Source organism: Misgurnus anguillicaudatus, chromosome 17 (assembly GCF_027580225.2).
Source record: "Misgurnus anguillicaudatus chromosome 17, ASM2758022v2, whole genome shotgun sequence".
In the NCBI taxonomy this organism is placed as follows: Eukaryota; Metazoa; Chordata; class Actinopteri; order Cypriniformes; family Cobitidae; genus Misgurnus; species Misgurnus anguillicaudatus.
The window spans coordinates 5,581,417-5,600,264 of record NC_073353.2 but is presented as its reverse complement, the minus strand read 5'-3'; the positions used below and the strand labels follow the sequence as shown (position 1 = coordinate 5,600,264).

Genomic DNA, 18,848 nt, shown 5'->3' with positions numbered 1-18,848 from the left:
TCTGCACAGTAAACAATAGCGCAACATGCATTGACCGAGTGCTATCATGACTTGCTGCCCTACTGAAAAATCCAGCTAAGACCAGCATAAGCTGGTGATCTGGTTTTAGCTGGTCTTCCAGCTTGGTTTTAGCTGGTATTGCTGGTGTAGCAAGCTGGTCTAGCTGTGTTTTGGTCACGTTTTAAGTGGGTCTAGCTGGACTTAGCTGGTCATGCTGGAAGACCAGCTGACCCACCAGCTTGACCAGCTTTGCCAGGCTGGGAGGACCAGCTTAGACCAGCTACTGCCACCTAAAACCAGCTACCAGCTTATGCTGGTCTTTGCTGGATTTTTCAGTTGGGTGAGAAGACATTACAGTAAACGAGACATTCAGAACACTCTGGAAAATATTAAAACATAATAAAAGTAATAATCATACTTACAGGTTGTGGTAAGGAGACATAGGTCCCAGTGTTGGTCAAGTTACTTGGAAATAGTAATTAGTTACTGATTAATTCTCCAAGAAAGTAATCCAGTTACTTTACTAATTATTTTCAATACTTATTTTCAAAAGTAATTAGCTACTTTACTAGTTTACTAGTAAACACGATGCACGACCTGAATATGCTATAAAGCAACAGACCTTTCAGCCTAATTCTATTCTTTCTGCATATTCCATCATCTAAAATTGAATCAAATGAAACATTCTCTTTTTTAACCTTTCGACGCGCACTAATTCGTGGGCGTGATGACGTTGTTTTTTTTAACGCTGCTAACAATATCTATATGGCCTACTGCCTACAAACACAAATAATATTAACATTATTATACATCGTTTAAAAGGTCTGCGGGTTTAGCATCAGTGTATGGTCTCTGTTTTGAGATACAGATGCTCTAGCATCACAAATGTAGTATTTTGTGACAGAAGTCCAGATGACAACATGCAAAATATAAACGGGACTTCTTACCTTTGTGTTGATATATAAAGATCGCGAGTCGAATCCAGTCTGTTTCAGATGTGTGTTTAACCCATGAAAGCGTCTAATAGAATACATCCAATGACCATTTTTGTCCACAAATGCATATAATCCATGAAATATAGATATATAGTCTGTTGTTTACATCAGATTTTGCATGAACGTCTTGTAATAGAATATAATATACAATCTGAGGACTATTTGCATCGTAACACTGTATGAGATGGAGCTAGGGTGGCCATTCGTGCCAGTTCCGCCGGACAGGTCCCGAACATGTTTTCGGGTGCGTTCTCCGGAAGTCGCGTTGGTCACCGCATACGTCATCAAGGTTTAATATTTCGGGTTCAATTTCAGAAAAGCAACCGTTACATTTCAAGGTAAAAATGAAACTTTAATGGTTGTATGTCTTAAAAGAAAGAAATCTTAATTTTCTAATGTATTTTAACTGAAATGTGAGAACCTCGATGACGCATGCGGTCGAGCAGCGCAACTTCCGGAGAACGCACCTGAAAACATGTTCGGGACGTGTCCGGCGGAACTGGCACGAATGGCCACCCTAGATGGAGCCGCAGTGGTCATGTCTGCTCGGGGGTTCAGGGTTTTTTCAGTAAGTTTCACATTCCTGTGCCGGCTTGCTAGGTGTTTGCTCAGATTTGAGGTGGAATTTTTCGCTGTAGATAAAAGTTTTATTCCCAAGCAGAGTGTACAGTGGACGCTGCTGTTTTTGTCACCTTTAACTGAGTTAAACTCAAAGTAATGTCGGTACTTCCAAGCATTAAACGATGCATAGTCTTGTTCTCTTCCGCCTCCATGTTGTCTCCCGCGGGGCTCATACGTCATTGTCACTCGACTCGACGGTCACGACACGAGACAGTCTCATGAAACAAAATCAAGGTTAAAAAACGCAGTAACACAGTCTACTTACGAGGATGTAACAGTAATCTAATCACTGTTTTTGCAATTGTACTCCCTTTTGCAAAAGTAATCTTCTAACGCGTTACTGTCCATCACTGGTTAGTCCAAATAAATTGGGTACTGAACCATCTTTCATGGCCAAACATTTAGCAAATCCTGTCTTGAACTCACCGAGATTGGAGAAGCAATCATCAGTAAAATGACGGGAACACAACAAATGATGTTTTATTAACGTAGTTTGGGAGGAACAAGTCAAATAAGCTACTCAAGTATCACCAGCTGTCTACAATCAGTAATCAACATATTTACCCAATCAGCATGAAAGCAAGCCTATATATAATCACAGTCAAAGTCACATAATAGCCGTTTCTCAATATGCGTTCTTGTCTGTACTTGCGTTCTTGTGGACTTGTGAAACGTCATCAGTCGCGGCCCAAGTACTGTTCCAATTCAAAGTTCGCATCAAGCCCAAGTTCATATAAAATCCCCAGATGTGTTCTTGATCCGCCCATTTTATCGAGGATGCATCAGAGGAGACTTGTGTGGACTTATGACAGCGAAGTTTCCCAGAATGCATTTCACGTCAGGAGTTTGTTCTTCCGAGTCAGAACTTGCAAGTTCGAACTACGAAGGACACAAGTCCGAGTTTGGCGTACTTGGTATTGAGAAACGGCTAATGACTCACCTAAAGTTGCACTACCACCCCGTCTCCTCTCACTTATCAGGTTACTTCCTAAACCTGGGGGGGTACTCTGTGTTTGGACCAGTTACCAAGCTTAGAGCCCTCTCCCTGGACACCACGCCAAATACGTTTGTAAGGGATAATCCACGGCTAGCCATGCATTAAAGGGTTTTAATGCACAACGTATTGGTTGCCTCTGCGAAGTGCATTAAAACCCTTTAATGCATGGCTAGCCGTGGATTATCCCACTTATACTTTGGTTATTTGCCAAGTTAAAGCTGTAATTAATGTTTACAGTGTAATTTTTTAACAGACAGGTAAAAATGACGGTCATTTTCTTAAGTTAAGGCTCGCACTCCGTCCGCTTTAAATAAAGTAGTGCCATTGTATTGCTTTTATATATCACATTTATTTAAATTCATTAAGAGAGAGACAGAGAACTGAAAGAGAAGAGAGAGAGAGAGTGAGAAAGAAGGAGAAAGAGAGAGAGAGAGAGAGAGAGAGAGAGAGAGAGAGATGCGTGCGCGAGTTACCTGTGGCTGTGTGCGTCTCTTCTTTAAAGTCTATCCCCTCGTTGCTTAAGCATATAGCTAACTTAATGATTCTTTAAATTGATTTATTAAAATAATTTATGGATGACAGGCAACACTGACAGTGACAATGCAATCTTTATTTGAACTAATCATGTAATTTATATAAAGTGTGAAATAAAATCGGCGTCTCTAACCACGATTACTACATAAGGACACATTACATTTATTCAAATGTATTACATTAAATGAAAACAAAAATCGAAGCGATATTTTAAAAGAGATAGACAGAGATCTAAAAGAGAAGCACCAGAGAGAGAGAGAGAGATGGAGAAAGAGAGACGCACTTTAAAGAGAGACGCACTTTAAAGAGAGACGCACTCAGGTCTCACTCGCTCGCTCGCTTTCTCTCTCGCTCTCTCTGCAAGTGTAACTGTGTTACTATGGTTACCAATGTTTATAGTAGAGGATTAATATCTAACTGTAATCAAACTGACTGGAACTACCTGTGCATTAAAACGGTTTTATTGCACACCTTCCAACCAATCAGAATCGAGTATTTAAACAGACCATGGTATAAACTAATTTAATCTATCTTTCATTTCTATCAGTTTCCTTCTTATGTAGACAGACAAGAGATTAGAAAATAATATGACTCATAAACGTGCTTCAGAGTCGACTCCCAACTTTAGAGGCCAAAAACTTTGTGCACTTTCTGGGTTAACAAATTTGCTCGTCAACATTTGAAGTGGATCAACCTTTCATAAAATTTGTCTTTGTGTTTTAAACAATACCCGTTCTTGTATTAGGACAACTTTGATTAACTTTTTTGATCCACTTCAAATGTTGACTAGTACATCCCAGTTCATTATGTCGAAAGGGAAAAAAATCACATGCTGATAACCCTGAAAAGTGTAAACAGATTGTGTTTTTAAAACTCGGTTGCTCTGTTTTTCTTATTCTTCTCCTCCTCTGTTTATATACCATGTGTTTATCTTCATCTTTTGTGGCTCATCTTGTTATTTTACTCTTTCTGACTTTCTGTGAAAGATTTTTAAAGAGCATCTAAACACGCGTGTGGTTCTGGTTGCTGTGGAGATGTGGACAGACAGGGATCACATTCCCATCAGTGTCATTCCATTTGACATGCTGAAGCACTTTTCCAAATACCGACAGCAGCACATCAGACAGCACGCGGATGCTGTGCATCTATTTTCGTAAGTGCATTCAGTGTCTGTTCATAAATGCTTTTATAATACACACTCCTGTACAGTAATGAAGACTGTGTATGTTCAATTCTCTTCTGTGTGCAGTAATGTCACATTTCACTATCCACGGAGCAGTGCGGCGTATTTCGGAGGGATGTGTTCTGTGAGTCGTGGCGTTGGAGTGAATGAGGTAAGAGGATCAGGGATATAAAAATCCAATCAATCAAAAACACCGGCCTCCCAAAAAAACGTCATGTGGGTTCGACAAGATATTTGTAGTAATTCTTTGACATTCTGATGTGTTTTCACATGATTGCATCACCAAGATTTTTGTAGAGTTTGTCAGCTGCCGTTTCTGTTTGGTATCCCCCCGTTCCATCACCTCCCAAAGGCGTTTTGTTAAAATAAGATTTATGACAGGGAACATCATTGACTAACAGTGATCTCATTCTTAGAAAAAGCTGCAATTTCTTCAGCTGTTCACTCTTGAGTAACTCTAGAGAGGTCACATTACAATCGAGATCCCGGAAATCACATTTTATCTCCATTAACTGCACCATGTGTGTCGTTTATATGCAGTATGGGTCCACATGGACAATGGCACTCCTGCTGTCCCAGAGTTTGGCTCAGAATCTTGGCATTCAGTGGGACACAGCATCAAAGAGAAGTAAAGTGCACACTATCTAATGAAAAATTATGATCTACTTTGATACTGACACATGTAAAATACTTAAATTGTGCAATCGTTGACAAATGTTTGTGTATGTTTGTGTGTTTGTGTTCAGAAGAGTGTGGCTGCGTGAAGTCTTGGATTGGCTGCATCATGGAAGACACTGGGTGAGATGCTACAAACTAGGGCTTCAACTGCAAAAATACGATGGCTTTCTTAATAATGCAATATTCGATATACAATATGACAAACATTTTATATTCTTTTTGATCATTGATCATCCACATGTCAGAGAATGTGCATGCACTCATAGGGGCCTATTTTAACGATCTAAGCGCATTGTCTAAAGTGCACAGCGCAACGTCTAAATGGGCGTGTCCGAATCCACTTTTGCTAATTCAACGATGGGAAAATGGTTTGTGCGCCGAGCGCATGGTCAAAAAGGGTTGGTCCTATTTTTTTAATGAGTAATGGGAGTATTTTGGGCGTAACGTGCAATAAACCAATGAGAGTCTCAGCTCTCATCCCCTTTAAAAGCCAGTTGCGTTGGCACTATGTAAACTGAAAAACTAAGCGGAGAAAGAAGATTCCCAGTTTAAGATTCATGTTAAATAATTGTGTTGTTTTTCACTTGTATTGAAATGTTATTTTTTTATTAAAACCTTTAAAACCCGTTTTCTTTTAGTCATGAAAGTAAAAAAACAGGCTTTTAATTGCTTTAAATGTATGGCTATCCAATATCATCAAAAAATAATTTACAAGTATGTAAGAAAAGGTTTGTACTCTAAAAATACTTTATTTGTAACAAACAGGAGATAAAGAATTTACAAACGGCTCTCCGCACGTTTCAGCACTTAGACAGCGTTTTTTAAACATTACTTAAAATGTTTTTCATCTCACCATATCCACAGGTACAGAGTCATCATATACAATAAATCCGTGAGGTAGCATTTAAAAAAAACATTTAAAAACAGATGCATTTGTTTAAAGCAAAGCTTTTATTTACTTACCAGGCTGCAGGTGAAGCAGCTCTTTGTGCCTTCTAACGTCTCATAATTAGTCCTCATTTATGTCCAAGAGACTCAATAATAAAGTAGTCTTTTTTAGTTGCCTCAAAATAGCAACGCGCCAACAATGCGCCTGAACACACCTCGTTTTTAGACCAGAGCGCCCATGGGCGCAAAAGGGGGCGCAAATGCATTTGCTATTTAAACAACGTGGCGTTAAACGTGAAAATGATAATTGCGCAGGGTGGAAACTAGCAAGAGACACTTGCGTCACGCATTCTCTGCATTGCGCCGGGTGTAAGATAGAGCCCATTCACACAAAGGCATTAACATTCTGGTCTCTCTGTTATATGCATATTACGTATTACACGATGCTCTAGATTTCTTGATTTTGATTGTCCAGTTGAGGAATTTCAAGGTTTGTTATTCCCAGATAACAGTTGCCAAAAATGAATAAAACGGTCTCATCTGGGTACTGCGAGACGTCATGCATAATTGCGATGCATAATTAATAATAAAAATTATATTTTTTCAGTCACTCTTTGCCTAGAAATTATTGAACCGTATGCGTGTCTTTTTTTAAGAAGCTTCTTAAATTTTCAATTTAGAAATTTTTTTAAAGAGTATAGAAGGAGTTCATATTTAATCTAGGCTCTTATTGGCTGCTTTTTCTTCAATATTCAGTGTAAGTCATCTATTTCAAAAATAATATTTTTTAAATAAAATTTAAGTTTTCTAATAACAAAAATTAATCGGTTTGGCACAGGTATATTTTTGTCTACAAAAGTAATTCTAAGCATTTATATATATATATATATATATATATATATATATATATATATATATATATATTTAAGCAATATCGCTCGAGTAGGAGTGTGATATAGCTCTATATCATCACGGCTGTGATTAGGCCAGAGGCACGAGGCCGCAGGCCGAGTGCCGGAGGCAATCACAGCCGTGATGATATAGAGCTATATCACACGACTCCGAGAGCGATATTGCTTTTATACAACAGTTCGACGGCACACGTTTGAAAAACGAAAACTAGAAAACAACAACGGAGTTATTTTAAAAGCCTCTTTGTTTGAGAACTACTTCTTCCGCCACGGATTTGAGGGCGGCCAGAATGACAGGTAAAACTTTCGGCTGCTTTGAAGCTCATAACAACTCAATGGACGGAAAAGCCGTTACTTTATATTACCGTTTCTTGGTCACAAAGTGTAGTTTTAAGATTAGTTCAGTCGAGAATGTATATGTATTATATTTAAATCTGCAGTCGATTAGTAAAGATATCGCCTGTTTGAACGTTTGCTTAGTGAGATTCGGTACGAATGAGAACCAAAGCATGAGCGGACGTCAGTGTTCACTTGCCCCGCTGACCACCGCCCTCTCTGGGCTACATCTCTGAAAGAGATACCCTGGCTCTCATGTTGGCCTTGTTTGTTTATGATCGTCAAAATAAGATCAAATCAGCAGTATTTGGTGTCATGATCAAACTATTACTTGTTTTTTAATTCATATTTAGTGTCTTTTGTGTTGTTATTGTTTTGGCGCGAGGTAAAAGTTAATAAAACTACTTGTATAACGTTACTATTGCTTTCTCATTTATTCTTAACGTGATACGAGCACTCGATTATTATTATTAAACTTTGTTCTGGTCAGTACTATATAAAACGGTGTTTTATAAGTGTCAGAGATATGTTTTTGCATGCTGCTTATAAATATACCAGTGGCCATATCACATAACATGTTTTAATAGTCAGGTCACGATAAAGTAAATTATCAATGTCCACATTTAAAAGCTGCGGTGCTTACCTGCAGTTTCACGGTGTTTTCGCGTTCTGATAAGAAATATAGCTCCAGAAAAAAACGAGTGTTTATATTCCTCTTTCCAAGTGTTAATAATCCACACGATGTGACAAGACATTTGTCCCATTAACTGTAACGTAACATCCAAGAGCGCTGATCTTTGACTAATAACTTCTGATTGGGGATTCACAGACTGATTTATGAGCTAGTAAACTAATGAGACAAACGGAGAGTGATTCAAAACAGGGCGTCTGTGTTTTTCCATTCAGAGATGAGCCTGCTTAGGACCTCCATTCACTAGGTGGCGGAATGATACGAAAGGTGAAGAGGTTACAGTGCCGATATCAGCACAATATCGCACAGGTCTTAGCCAATCAGATTCGAGAACCAGAAAGAACTGTTGTATAAATATATATATATATATATATATATATATATATATATATATATATATATATATATATATATATATATATATATATATATATATATATATATATACAAAAGTTATAGGGTGCAGCTGTGACGTGTCATAAGAAGAGGCCCTCTTGGCTAAGTCTGGTTTTTCACAAGGTTTTCGGCTCCACAGGTGGAGTTGTCCTGCTTACTGAGAGACTGCTCGTCTCACGTAGCCAGACATTCCTACTGAAGGACTGGGAACCATATTTGACGTTTGGCTTTGTGCCATGTCATGTTTAGGGGCTTGGAGATGTCGTCACAATAACAGACCGGTGTGCAACCATCATTTACGAACGTCTCTAAAGTAAACTACAATGGCAAACATGCAGCTTTTATTATCTTGATGAAGTATATTGTCACTGATGTAAACATGAAAGCTTTTATCTTCAATCAGACGGCTTTGTGTTGTTACATTTGCAATAATAGTACTCTATTATATAGGCTATACTGTATATTTAATCATTTCCTTGTTTTGTGGTTTTTACTTTACATAAATTTCCATCATTTTTCAGACAAACACATTTTCAGTTGTTTTAGAAAATGTTAGATCTTTCAGTTAATCAAATGTAAAGTTATGGGGTCCACGTGCTTCAAGTCCAAAAAATGTGCATCTATCCTTCACAAAATAAATCCAAACGGCTCCACGATGATAAACAAAGGCCTTCTGAGGGTAATCAGAAGTTTTGTTGTAGAAATATCCACATTTAAAACTTTATAAATGAAATTAACCCGCTTCCGGTAATGCCGCCATCTTAGTCGCGTCCGCATTTAAGATAAGAGATTACGCAGCTTACGAAGGTTTCTCTATCACATTTTCTAAAATAACTGAAAATGTGTTTGTCTGAAAAATGATGGACATGTGCATTTTGGATGGCTTCGGGGGGTGAGTAAATCATGGGATTAATGTCATTTTTGGCTGAACTATCCCTTTAAACAAAATGCTTCTCAATAAATATCGAAGTGTGGTAAAAACTCTGAGCACTTGTTTCAATTTGTATGTGAACAGAAATTGGGAAATAGGAAGAAAAATGACAGCAGCTATTAACATCTATGAAATCTCTTCATTGTCTCCAGGGCCCAGCCTTCACGGACCTTCTCCAAGTGCAGTATCACTGATTTTAAAGAGTTCCTGTTGAAGGGGGGAGGATCCTGTCTCTTTAATAAACCCAACAAGGTCAGATATCTTAATGAAGCATACACAGACAGTATAAAATGAGACAAGACATAGAAATCCTATCTCAGAAATTTGATCACCATGGCCAGGGGCGTCATGCACCACATTTTTTAAGGGGGCACAGTGTGTACACCTACCCTTCATACTGTAATCATAATTATTAACATCAATTAAACATCAAAACCTTAAGTACGCCATATTCTTATAGACTACACAGACAAAAGAGATGCATTTATGAATGACTTTAATTGCTGTTTTACACATTAATGATAAACTCACTCAACAGTCATGTAACGTCTGTGATTGGCTATAATGATCAACACAAACACTGCATCACAGAAACATTAGATGCAGCATAAGCAGATCAAAATGTAATGTTGTAGTCTACATTTTTGCTTTATTATTTATTTAATTGCATTGAAAGCACATTATTTTTAAAAGCTACCCTATAAACACATTGGTGAACCTAACAGTTTACAATAAGGTTGTATTAGTAAACATTGGTAAATGCATTAACTAACATGAACAAAAAGTGAACAATATAGTTTCTCAACATGTATTAATGTTAGTTAATGTCATACAGTTATTCATGTTACTTCATGGAGCATTAAGGGACAGTAAGTAGGGTTTTAAGTGTAAAGCACTAGCCTACCAATGCGTTTCCACAACGCGTTTTCATTCAGAACACGTGAACTAGCTGAAACGGACAAGGAGATCAGCGATTACATAACGGCTACAGTAGTTGCAACACGCATTTGGAAAAGCGAGGCGCTAGAGAGCACTATTCGTTTGAATGTAAAATACAATTTCACCACTAGATGGGGGTAAATCCTACTTATTGTCCCTTTAATGAATGTAAACAGTTACAACGCTTGATTTTATAAATATATCATTAAATGCTGAAATTAACATGAACTAAGATTAATAAATGCTGTAAAAGTATTGATCATTGTTAGGTTATTTTAGCTAATGCATAATAACCTTATTGTAAAGTGTTACCAACATATTTATATAAAATTATTATAGGAATGCATTTTTTGCATCATATTTGATGTCGGAGTCAGAGAACATAATGATTCGGGTGAATCTAGATATGAACATAAGAAATGGACTCCGAACTATCATTTTAGACACAGTTAATCTGCAACCGTGCACAATGATGGCACCAGCGCTGTTGCGTCTTGGTTTGTATAATTGATTAATAATTAATTGTGTCCACAATAACGCATGCACGTGATTTAAAATCTCAGAAAAGTGAAGAGCTGATCATATTTTGCCAATGTAACAAAGTGACATATGAAAAGATGCTTAATAGAATTTATTAATAGGTTGTTTGCAAAATCCACTTGGCTCAAAAATCTGAGGGAGCACGTGAATGGCCATGACGCCTATGACCATGGCAGTCGTAAGAAAATAAAGTCCCACCTTTTGATTAAAGGAATGTTCTGGATTCAATACAAGTTATTCTGTATCAACAGTGATCTGCATTAATGAACAAAAGAAATGATAGCTTTAAAATCCTGCTTCAGTTTGTAAAGCAAATACAATTTGTGTTTACAGTAATGCACTCAAGTTATAATCTTGGATGCAACTTTACTCAGACAAGGTTAGTAAGTGATTTTATTACACTAATGTGGATGTAATTTCCATTCAGTGTGTTATTTTAACATTTTTCTTAGTCTTGCGACATAGATTTTCTGCACCATTATTGTCTGTAGCAATCGACAGCAGAGCTTAACTTGTATTGAACATTCCTTTAAGAGAGCAAACCACCGTATTGATGAACGCATTACTTGCTTACACTACAATTACCAATGAAAATCTATAATGTCATCCAATATAGAGATTCTTTTCTTTTTCATGTGGATCAGAGATGTGACCGTTTAAAAGAACTTTGTCTTCTCGGGTCCAAAGAAATGTACAGTGTGCATTTAACATTTATTGACTGGTCTGGTTCAAAGAAAATTAACCTACCGCCAGGCACACAATGTCACAAGTGCTCTTGGCAAACAGTGGAGGGGTTAGAAAAGGACTCGATGCACACGCAAGATAATTCGGGTCTTCTAGGGTCTTCTAATTTTTTATTACCTGAGACCCGATGCCGCCAATATCACCCGACCCGTGTCTGATGCACACATGAAATTTTTAGACCAGAACCCACTTCGGTCTCGGGTCAGACCGTGGGTTTTCAGATCTAAGTGGACCCGTAAAGACCTCTAAGTCCAAATAGTCTTTGAAGAAAGCATGTAACATCTCATTATTGTTCTGGGTGTGTCTGTTTGGCACAGACAGGAACCCTGAGATGTTTGATATTGTGGTTTGCTTCATCTCCCACACCTCTCATCATTATCACACACAGAATGAGTTAATTTAAATGTCTGCAGCAACAGAAGAAAGAGAGAGAGAGAGAGCCCTCAGCAGGGGTCACATGACATCAGATAGCGCTGCCATTGGCTCACAGCTGGCTGGAATATTCTCTCTGTTTGTATTGCAGCTCTTTGAAGCCACAGATTGTGGAAACGGATACGTGGAAGCGGGAGAAGAGTGCGACTGTGGGCCGAGAGATGTACGCTTTACTCATACACTAGACTGCACGTACTGTACATAACAGAATCTCTAAATTACATACATGTATATGATATTAGCTGACTGCAGTATTGACTGACTCTTGTGTGGCTTACAGGATTGTGTTAAAGAATGCTGTAAGAAGTGTTCACTGTCGAATGGTGCACACTGCAGTGATGGACCCTGCTGCAATAACTCCTGTCTGGTGAGAGAAACACACACGCACGCACACACACACACGCACACACACACTGGGTACATTATGAGTATAGCCGACACACTTCATATTGATTCATCAATCAAATAAGTCAAAATTTTCAAAATCAATACAACATTTTCATGCTAGTCAGATCTGGTCATAGCATTAAAGGGGCCATGGCATGAAAATCTGACTGTTTCCATGTTTAAGTGCTATGATTGGGTCCCCAGTGCTTCTATCAACCTAGAAAATGTGAAAAACATCAACCCAGCAACTTAGTTTTGGTAAACCATTCTCTACAAGCACATGAAAAAATGTGGCTCTCCTTATGATGTCATAAGTATCTCTTATTATAATAATACCACCCCTTAATCTGCACTATCCAACCACAGCACTGCCATTTAGTGCAGAAAAAACACAATTGAGTTTTAATTGCAACAAACCACCATCATTGTGATCAGTGTTTGAATTTCATCAGCTCATTTGCATTTTAAAGGACACACCCAAAACGGCACATTTTTGCACACACCTACAAAGTGGCAATTTTAACATGCTATAATAAATTATCTATATGGTATTTTGAGCTAAAACTTCACATATGTGCTCTGGGGACACCAAAGATTTATTTGACATCTTAAAAAAGTCTTGTGCCATGGCCCCTTTAAATAAAAGATATAAGATAACATAGACTTTATTGTCATTGTACACGGTTTAACAAATCTCTATCTGTTTTTTAACTGAAAGTCACTAGATAAAGACTTAAAACAGGCACATTTAGAACTGCAAACACACATCTGGAACTTTAAGACACTAAAGCCCAGAGTATAGTCTGTTTTTACGTGTATGCAAACATATGCACGGTCTCACGCACAGCCTTGCAAAGTATAGTTTATTTGACGCAGATGTTTAACCCATTGTGATAAAATGCAATGCATCTCCTGGACTACATACTACACTCTCCTGTAGGCGCATGCGCAAATTACATGTACAATACAGTACACACGATCTTCTGATTGTTTATTGTTTATTGTTAATTTGGATCCCCATTAGCTTCCACAAAGTGGTTGCTAATCTTCCTGGGGTCCACAGAGTTGCACAATACAAAAAAATAATTCAAACAAATAAAATAATAACAAAAATACAATTACTAATCCAGTCACATCACAAAACTATACCCATACATATTAATAGTAGCAGCACAAGCAGAAGTACGTCTATACCTTTAACTGATGAGTGTCACACGCATTTAACGTGGACCCTTGCATATACTTAAAAATGCACTATAGTTTGACCATAAGTAATAAAAGCGAAGGGTTGTGGCAGTGATCAGACGTTTTTCACAAAAATGCTACAGTAAAAATGATATGAAGTGCAGTTGTATGACCAAATATATTACATAACCATATAATAATATAACAGTATCGTAGTCTATCGGCACAGCCCTAAATGGTATCCACAAGTTTTTTACAAAGAAATAAAAAAAAAAAGTGTGGCATTTGTATTCAGAACCCCTGAGTCAATACTTTGTAGAACCACTTTTCTCTGCAATTACAGCTGCAAGTTTTTTTGGGGGTCTCTAGCAGATTTGCACATCTAGAGAGTGAAATTTTTGCCCATCTTGTTTGCAAAAAATGCTCAAGCTCACTCCGATTGGATGGAGATGAGTCTGGACTGGGCCGTTCTAACACATGAATATGCTATGAGCTAAAACATTTCATTGTAGCTCTGGCTATATGTTTAAGGTCTTTGTCCTACTGGAAGGTCCTCATCCCCAGTCTCAAGTCTTTTGCAGACTCTAACAGGTTTTCTATCTAATATTGGCTCTATCCATCTTCCTATCAACTCTGACAAGCTGCCCTGTCCCTGCTGAAGAAAAGCATCCCCACAACATGTTTTCGCCACACATAGAATTTTGCATTTAGCCTAAAATGCCAGATTTGTGAGGTGCACGACTTATAGTTGTCCCGTGGACAGATTCTCCCAACTGAGCTGTGGATCTCTGCAGCTTCTCCAGAGTTACCATGGGCCTCCTGGCTGCTTGTCTGATTAGTGCTCTTCTTGCCCGCCTGTAAATTTAGGTGGACGGCCATGTCTTGGTAGGTTTGCAGTTGTGCCAGTGCCATACTCTTTTCATTTTCGAATTACAGATTGTACAGTGCTCTGTGAGATGTTAAATGCTTGGTATATTTTTTATAACCTAATGCTGCGTTTACACCAACTGCGTTTTAGGCCGCTTGAACAGTTTGAATGCATTCGCGCGTCTAGAGCGAAGTAGACGCGCGGAAAAAGCAAGCATTTGATGCACCTCAGAGGCAAAATCCTTGTCTTGTGGGAGGAGCAAGTGCTATGCGGTTGTCTGTTTGCAAGATGACTGATGTTGATTGTGCATTTATCGAGAGAGTTACCAGTTTGTATTTGGTAACCTTACTATAGGGGGAAAATAAACAGCGCAGGTCGATAAACGTCACGTGACTCAAAAGTGAAATGTGTATTACAACTTACCAGGTTGCCCAATGTCCTCACTGACACTCTTCCAAGCGAGGTCCTTTTTATTCCTCTCTCTATAGAAATAAGAACTTGTGGCTGCTTACGGGTGACTGCTTCGGACAATATCAAGCGTTCCTTTAGGTTGAATGAGTGACTAATGGTGCGAAATAGGCGTTTGGCGCGGCGCGAGACCTCCAGGCGCACGTCAACGCGTCTTCACATTGACAACATTGAAATCACTCGCGCTTCACGCCTCTACCGCGGCTGGTGTAAACACAGCATAATGCTTTAAACTTCTACGCAACTTTATTCCTGACCTGTCTGGTTTGGTCCTTGATCTTCATGATGCTGTTTGTTTACTCACGTTCATTCACAAACCTCTAAGGGCTTCACAGAACAGCTGTATTTATACTGGGATTAATTACACACAGGTGGACTTAAGTTAGGGGTATCAGAGTAAAGGGGGGTGAATACAAATGCACCCCACACTTTTCAGATTTTTATTTGTAAAAAAAAATTGGACACAACTTATCATTTTCCTTCCACTTCACAATTATGTGCCACTTTGTGTTGGTCTATCATATAAAATCCCCCCAAAATACAATTTTGTTTGTGGTTGTAATGTGAAAAAAATGTGGAAAAGTTAATTAAGTATGAATACTTTTACAAGGCACTGTATATAAACACAGGTGATTGGAAACACAAGCTGATATAAAGACATTGCTTCCTGCTGTGTCGAAACATTTAGGTTGGGTGAAAACTGACCTAACATGTGACCAATATAAGATCAGATCACACAGAAAATGCTGCCTTATTTTACAGTTTTTTTACAGACGCTAGGACACATTTCTCAAAACTTAGGTCACTTTTGCAAAACTCTTCACACAGTTCTCCTAAACAACTTTCAGCAGTTCATTTCAGCTCGGTCTTCTCCATTTAGCCAATTGTTTTATAGCATTAAATTTAAGATTTAAAATATATTTCATTTAAATATTACTGTAGCAAATTGCTGTCTTATTCAGTTTTGTATTATGTTATTGTTTTGAACAAATTATTAAGTTTTGAAAACAGTATGGAAGCATGTGCAAATTGGCCTATACTTACAAAGAGTTTTGTCAGATGTTGTGTTTGAGTGAGAAGAGAATTCATGAAATTTGAGAGATGTAGTCATTGAATGCATTTTGTGCCAAAGCAATAATAATTGATCCTCAGTTTAGCCCACATAGACTTCTGTTGTGCTCACTGTGTGGGGAGTTTTGCAAGAGTGACCTAAGTATTGAGAAATGTGTCCTAGCGTCTGTAAAAAACTGTAATAACTAAATTAATGTGTCAACAACCCTACTGGCAGCATCGAATAACTTACAGTCTCTGTGTCTGTTTTATCCCCGGGGCTTCACGTGTCGCTATGCAGTGAATGACTGTGATATTTCAGAGACGTGCTCTGGAGACACCGGACAGGTCGGTGGCCATTTCACTGAAATCTGCCTGAAGGAACACACTGTATAATATACACTTAACACTGAGTTCATCATTCATGTGTGTGTGTGTGTGTGTGTCTGCAGTGCCCTCCCAATCTACACAAGCAGGACGGTTACTTCTGCTCTCTCAACCAGGTACAGCTACAGTACACAAACAGATACTAAAATGTCATTAACCTGGACCACATCATGCTATATTCAGTACACATCTGCAAGTCATAAATGTAATATATTTATAAATTAAGCAATAATGCATTACTCTACTAAAATTATGATGTTGTTATTTATCAATGGGTGACCATGTAAAGGCAACATCCATTAGAATTTTACTACTGTATATACACTAGTGGTCAGTGGTTCAGATTTATGGTCAGTTGAACAGAGATTGCGTTATGATTTCAGGGTCGCTGCTATGCTGGAGAGTGCAAGATGAGAGAAAGTCAGTGTAAATATGTATGGGGTCCAAGTGAGTCAACATCACCGGCCAAGTAAAGTACACGTGCAGTAGATTAAAGTGAAACATTAAGATGTTGAATTCCTTTTGCTCTTCACACAGAGGCTGCGAGCGCAGAGAAGTTCTGTTATGAAAAGCTGAACACAGAGGGCTCAGAGAAAGGCAACTGTGGTCGGGATGGTGAGAAATGGATCCAGTGCAGTAAACAGTGAGTTCAACGCTGAAGTAGTTCCCTTTCTCTCATTCACTTTGATTCACTTTGTGTCGATGTAGTGACACTAGGGGTTTGGTCTCTCCTCTGATCTTTTTGGAAAAGGCCAGTCCCAGGATATATATACATGGCGTGCAATACATTCAGATTTGTTCTTCGGAGCCGTTCACATATGTGTGATAATTCGGACACTACTTGTATTGACTTCTACAATTTTATGGTGTGAATCAGCAGTTGCTTCCCATGGGAGCTTTGGCAGAGCTTCACCACTGTTGCTAAAAGAGCAAGTTTTCATTCAAAAGAGCTTGTACAGAGGGTAGCAACATTTAAACAAGTCTTTCTGCCCCTTTACTTCTGGTTGCAGTTGGTTTATCTCTGACTCCCACGATCTGTGTCTGGATTGTTTAGGTTTTGACCCTGCTCAGACAAAATTCGTGGGTGGATTATGCCATCATTGCAAGAGCATGTCCATAAGAAGCCCCTCTGGACCCAGAGAAAGCTTCATTCTCCGATTACGGGTCCAGCTGACGTATCAGGGGTCCGCTATAGATATAATTTCTTTTTATGGGCACTTCCCCTGGAACACCACGCCCACACGTCATTCAGCGGGAAAGTGGGTGAGGACGCTAAGTTACAGCCATCACTTCACGCGACAGCTTTGTTTTATATCAAATTCAACAATGGCACGAAAGAAAAGTGTGTTTTTGGATTTAAGGATGTGTCATGTTGGAAATAGGCCCATAAGTGCATCTAATATAAATGACACGAACATGCAGTGAGTCATAAGTTATTCAGTCAGTGTTGTATAAAGTGTTGATTCTGACTTGCTCCTCCCGCAGCTAGTAACTCCTCCTTCCAAATTTTTTGGTACGTTATCAGAAAGAATCGCTAATTTGTAATTTATAAATCTGATAAAACTAAAGACTCTGCGGAAATATGAAGGATGTAATACTACCCTATAGGTACTCCAGATTAACATCAGATACGCAGAAACAGCTTGTGTTATGGACGCTTTAACCATGGCTTTATTTTTGTAGTAACCATGCTTAAAATACAATTGTTATTATAGCGAGAACATAGTACATTTGTGGTTACTAACTACAAATAAAATGATATTTATTATAGTTAATCATGCTTCATTTTCTTAAAGGCAAATCATCACAAGTGCATTGCTTGACATTTATTACATATCAATTATCATGAAAAAATATTTGTTAAAAACAAAGTAAAAAAATGATTTGCAAAAATACTTTTGGCAAATCACACATATCACCTTCTGTCTGATGCTGGTGAAATATTTTGCTATACATTCTGTGTTAAACACGTTACATTCAGAGTTTACCTTTTATTTTGTTGCAGTGCTCATTTTTTACTTATTCAAGTCAGTGAAGCAGCAGTCAAAATCTATATGCACTCTTTGGTGTCCCCTGTAGCAGGTGGTGCCCTAGGCGACCGCCTAGTTTGAAAGGCATGCAAATTCCACTCAACAAATTTCCTCTCAAGAGCAAACTCCTAGTGTCACTACATCAACACAACATTTCGGTTAGCTATGCAACCAAGATGTTTCTGTTATGGGTGCTTGTTAAGGAATGTACTAGAATGATTCTGGGTGATTGCTAGGTAGTATATAGAAAGTTTTATACTTAGGTTACAATTCAAGACTGGGGGTTTAAAAATGTAAGAGGTTAAAATATAATAAATTTATATTGATGCTTGTCTTAGCTTCTATACTTGGCTTCTCTGTCTGTCTGCAGAAGCATGTGTTAATGTTTTGTCCAAAATGTAAGTACTGTGATTTTAAGGGGTTTTACAGTGCTGTTTTTATATTTACAGCGATGTATTTTGTGGCTATCTGTTATGCACTAACACTGGACAAATCCCTCGTATTGGAATACTAAAAGGAGATATCACACCTACAAACTTCAATCATCAGGGCAGACTGATCGACTGCATGTGAGAATCACTTACAATTAATTTATAACAATGTATTGTAACAGTGAAATACAATACATTGTTAACAGCGAACCAGTCAAATACATTG

General features: G+C 38.2%; 1 protein-coding gene across 4 annotated transcripts in view; it reads left to right on the top strand.

Annotated features, from left to right (window-relative positions):
- adam23b (ADAM metallopeptidase domain 23b) overlaps positions 1-18,848 on the top strand; it is a 58,617-nt gene that overhangs the window by 24,006 nt on the left and 15,763 nt on the right. For all 4 annotated transcript variants that reach the window (XM_073854879.1, XM_073854878.1, XM_055214936.2 and 1 more), the window contains exons 11-22: positions 4,134-4,300; positions 4,397-4,481; positions 4,871-4,958; positions 5,077-5,128; positions 9,314-9,413; positions 11,908-11,979; positions 12,097-12,183; positions 16,042-16,122; positions 16,227-16,277; positions 16,545-16,608; positions 16,699-16,804; positions 18,641-18,760. In XM_073854879.1, the coding sequence (XP_073710980.1) occupies positions 4,134-4,300; positions 4,397-4,481; positions 4,871-4,958; positions 5,077-5,128; positions 9,314-9,413; positions 11,908-11,979; positions 12,097-12,183; positions 16,042-16,122; positions 16,227-16,277; positions 16,545-16,608; positions 16,699-16,804; positions 18,641-18,760 (1,073 nt within the window). The remainder of the gene's footprint in view (positions 1-4,133; positions 4,301-4,396; positions 4,482-4,870; positions 4,959-5,076; positions 5,129-9,313; positions 9,414-11,907; positions 11,980-12,096; positions 12,184-16,041; positions 16,123-16,226; positions 16,278-16,544; positions 16,609-16,698; positions 16,805-18,640; positions 18,761-18,848) is intronic.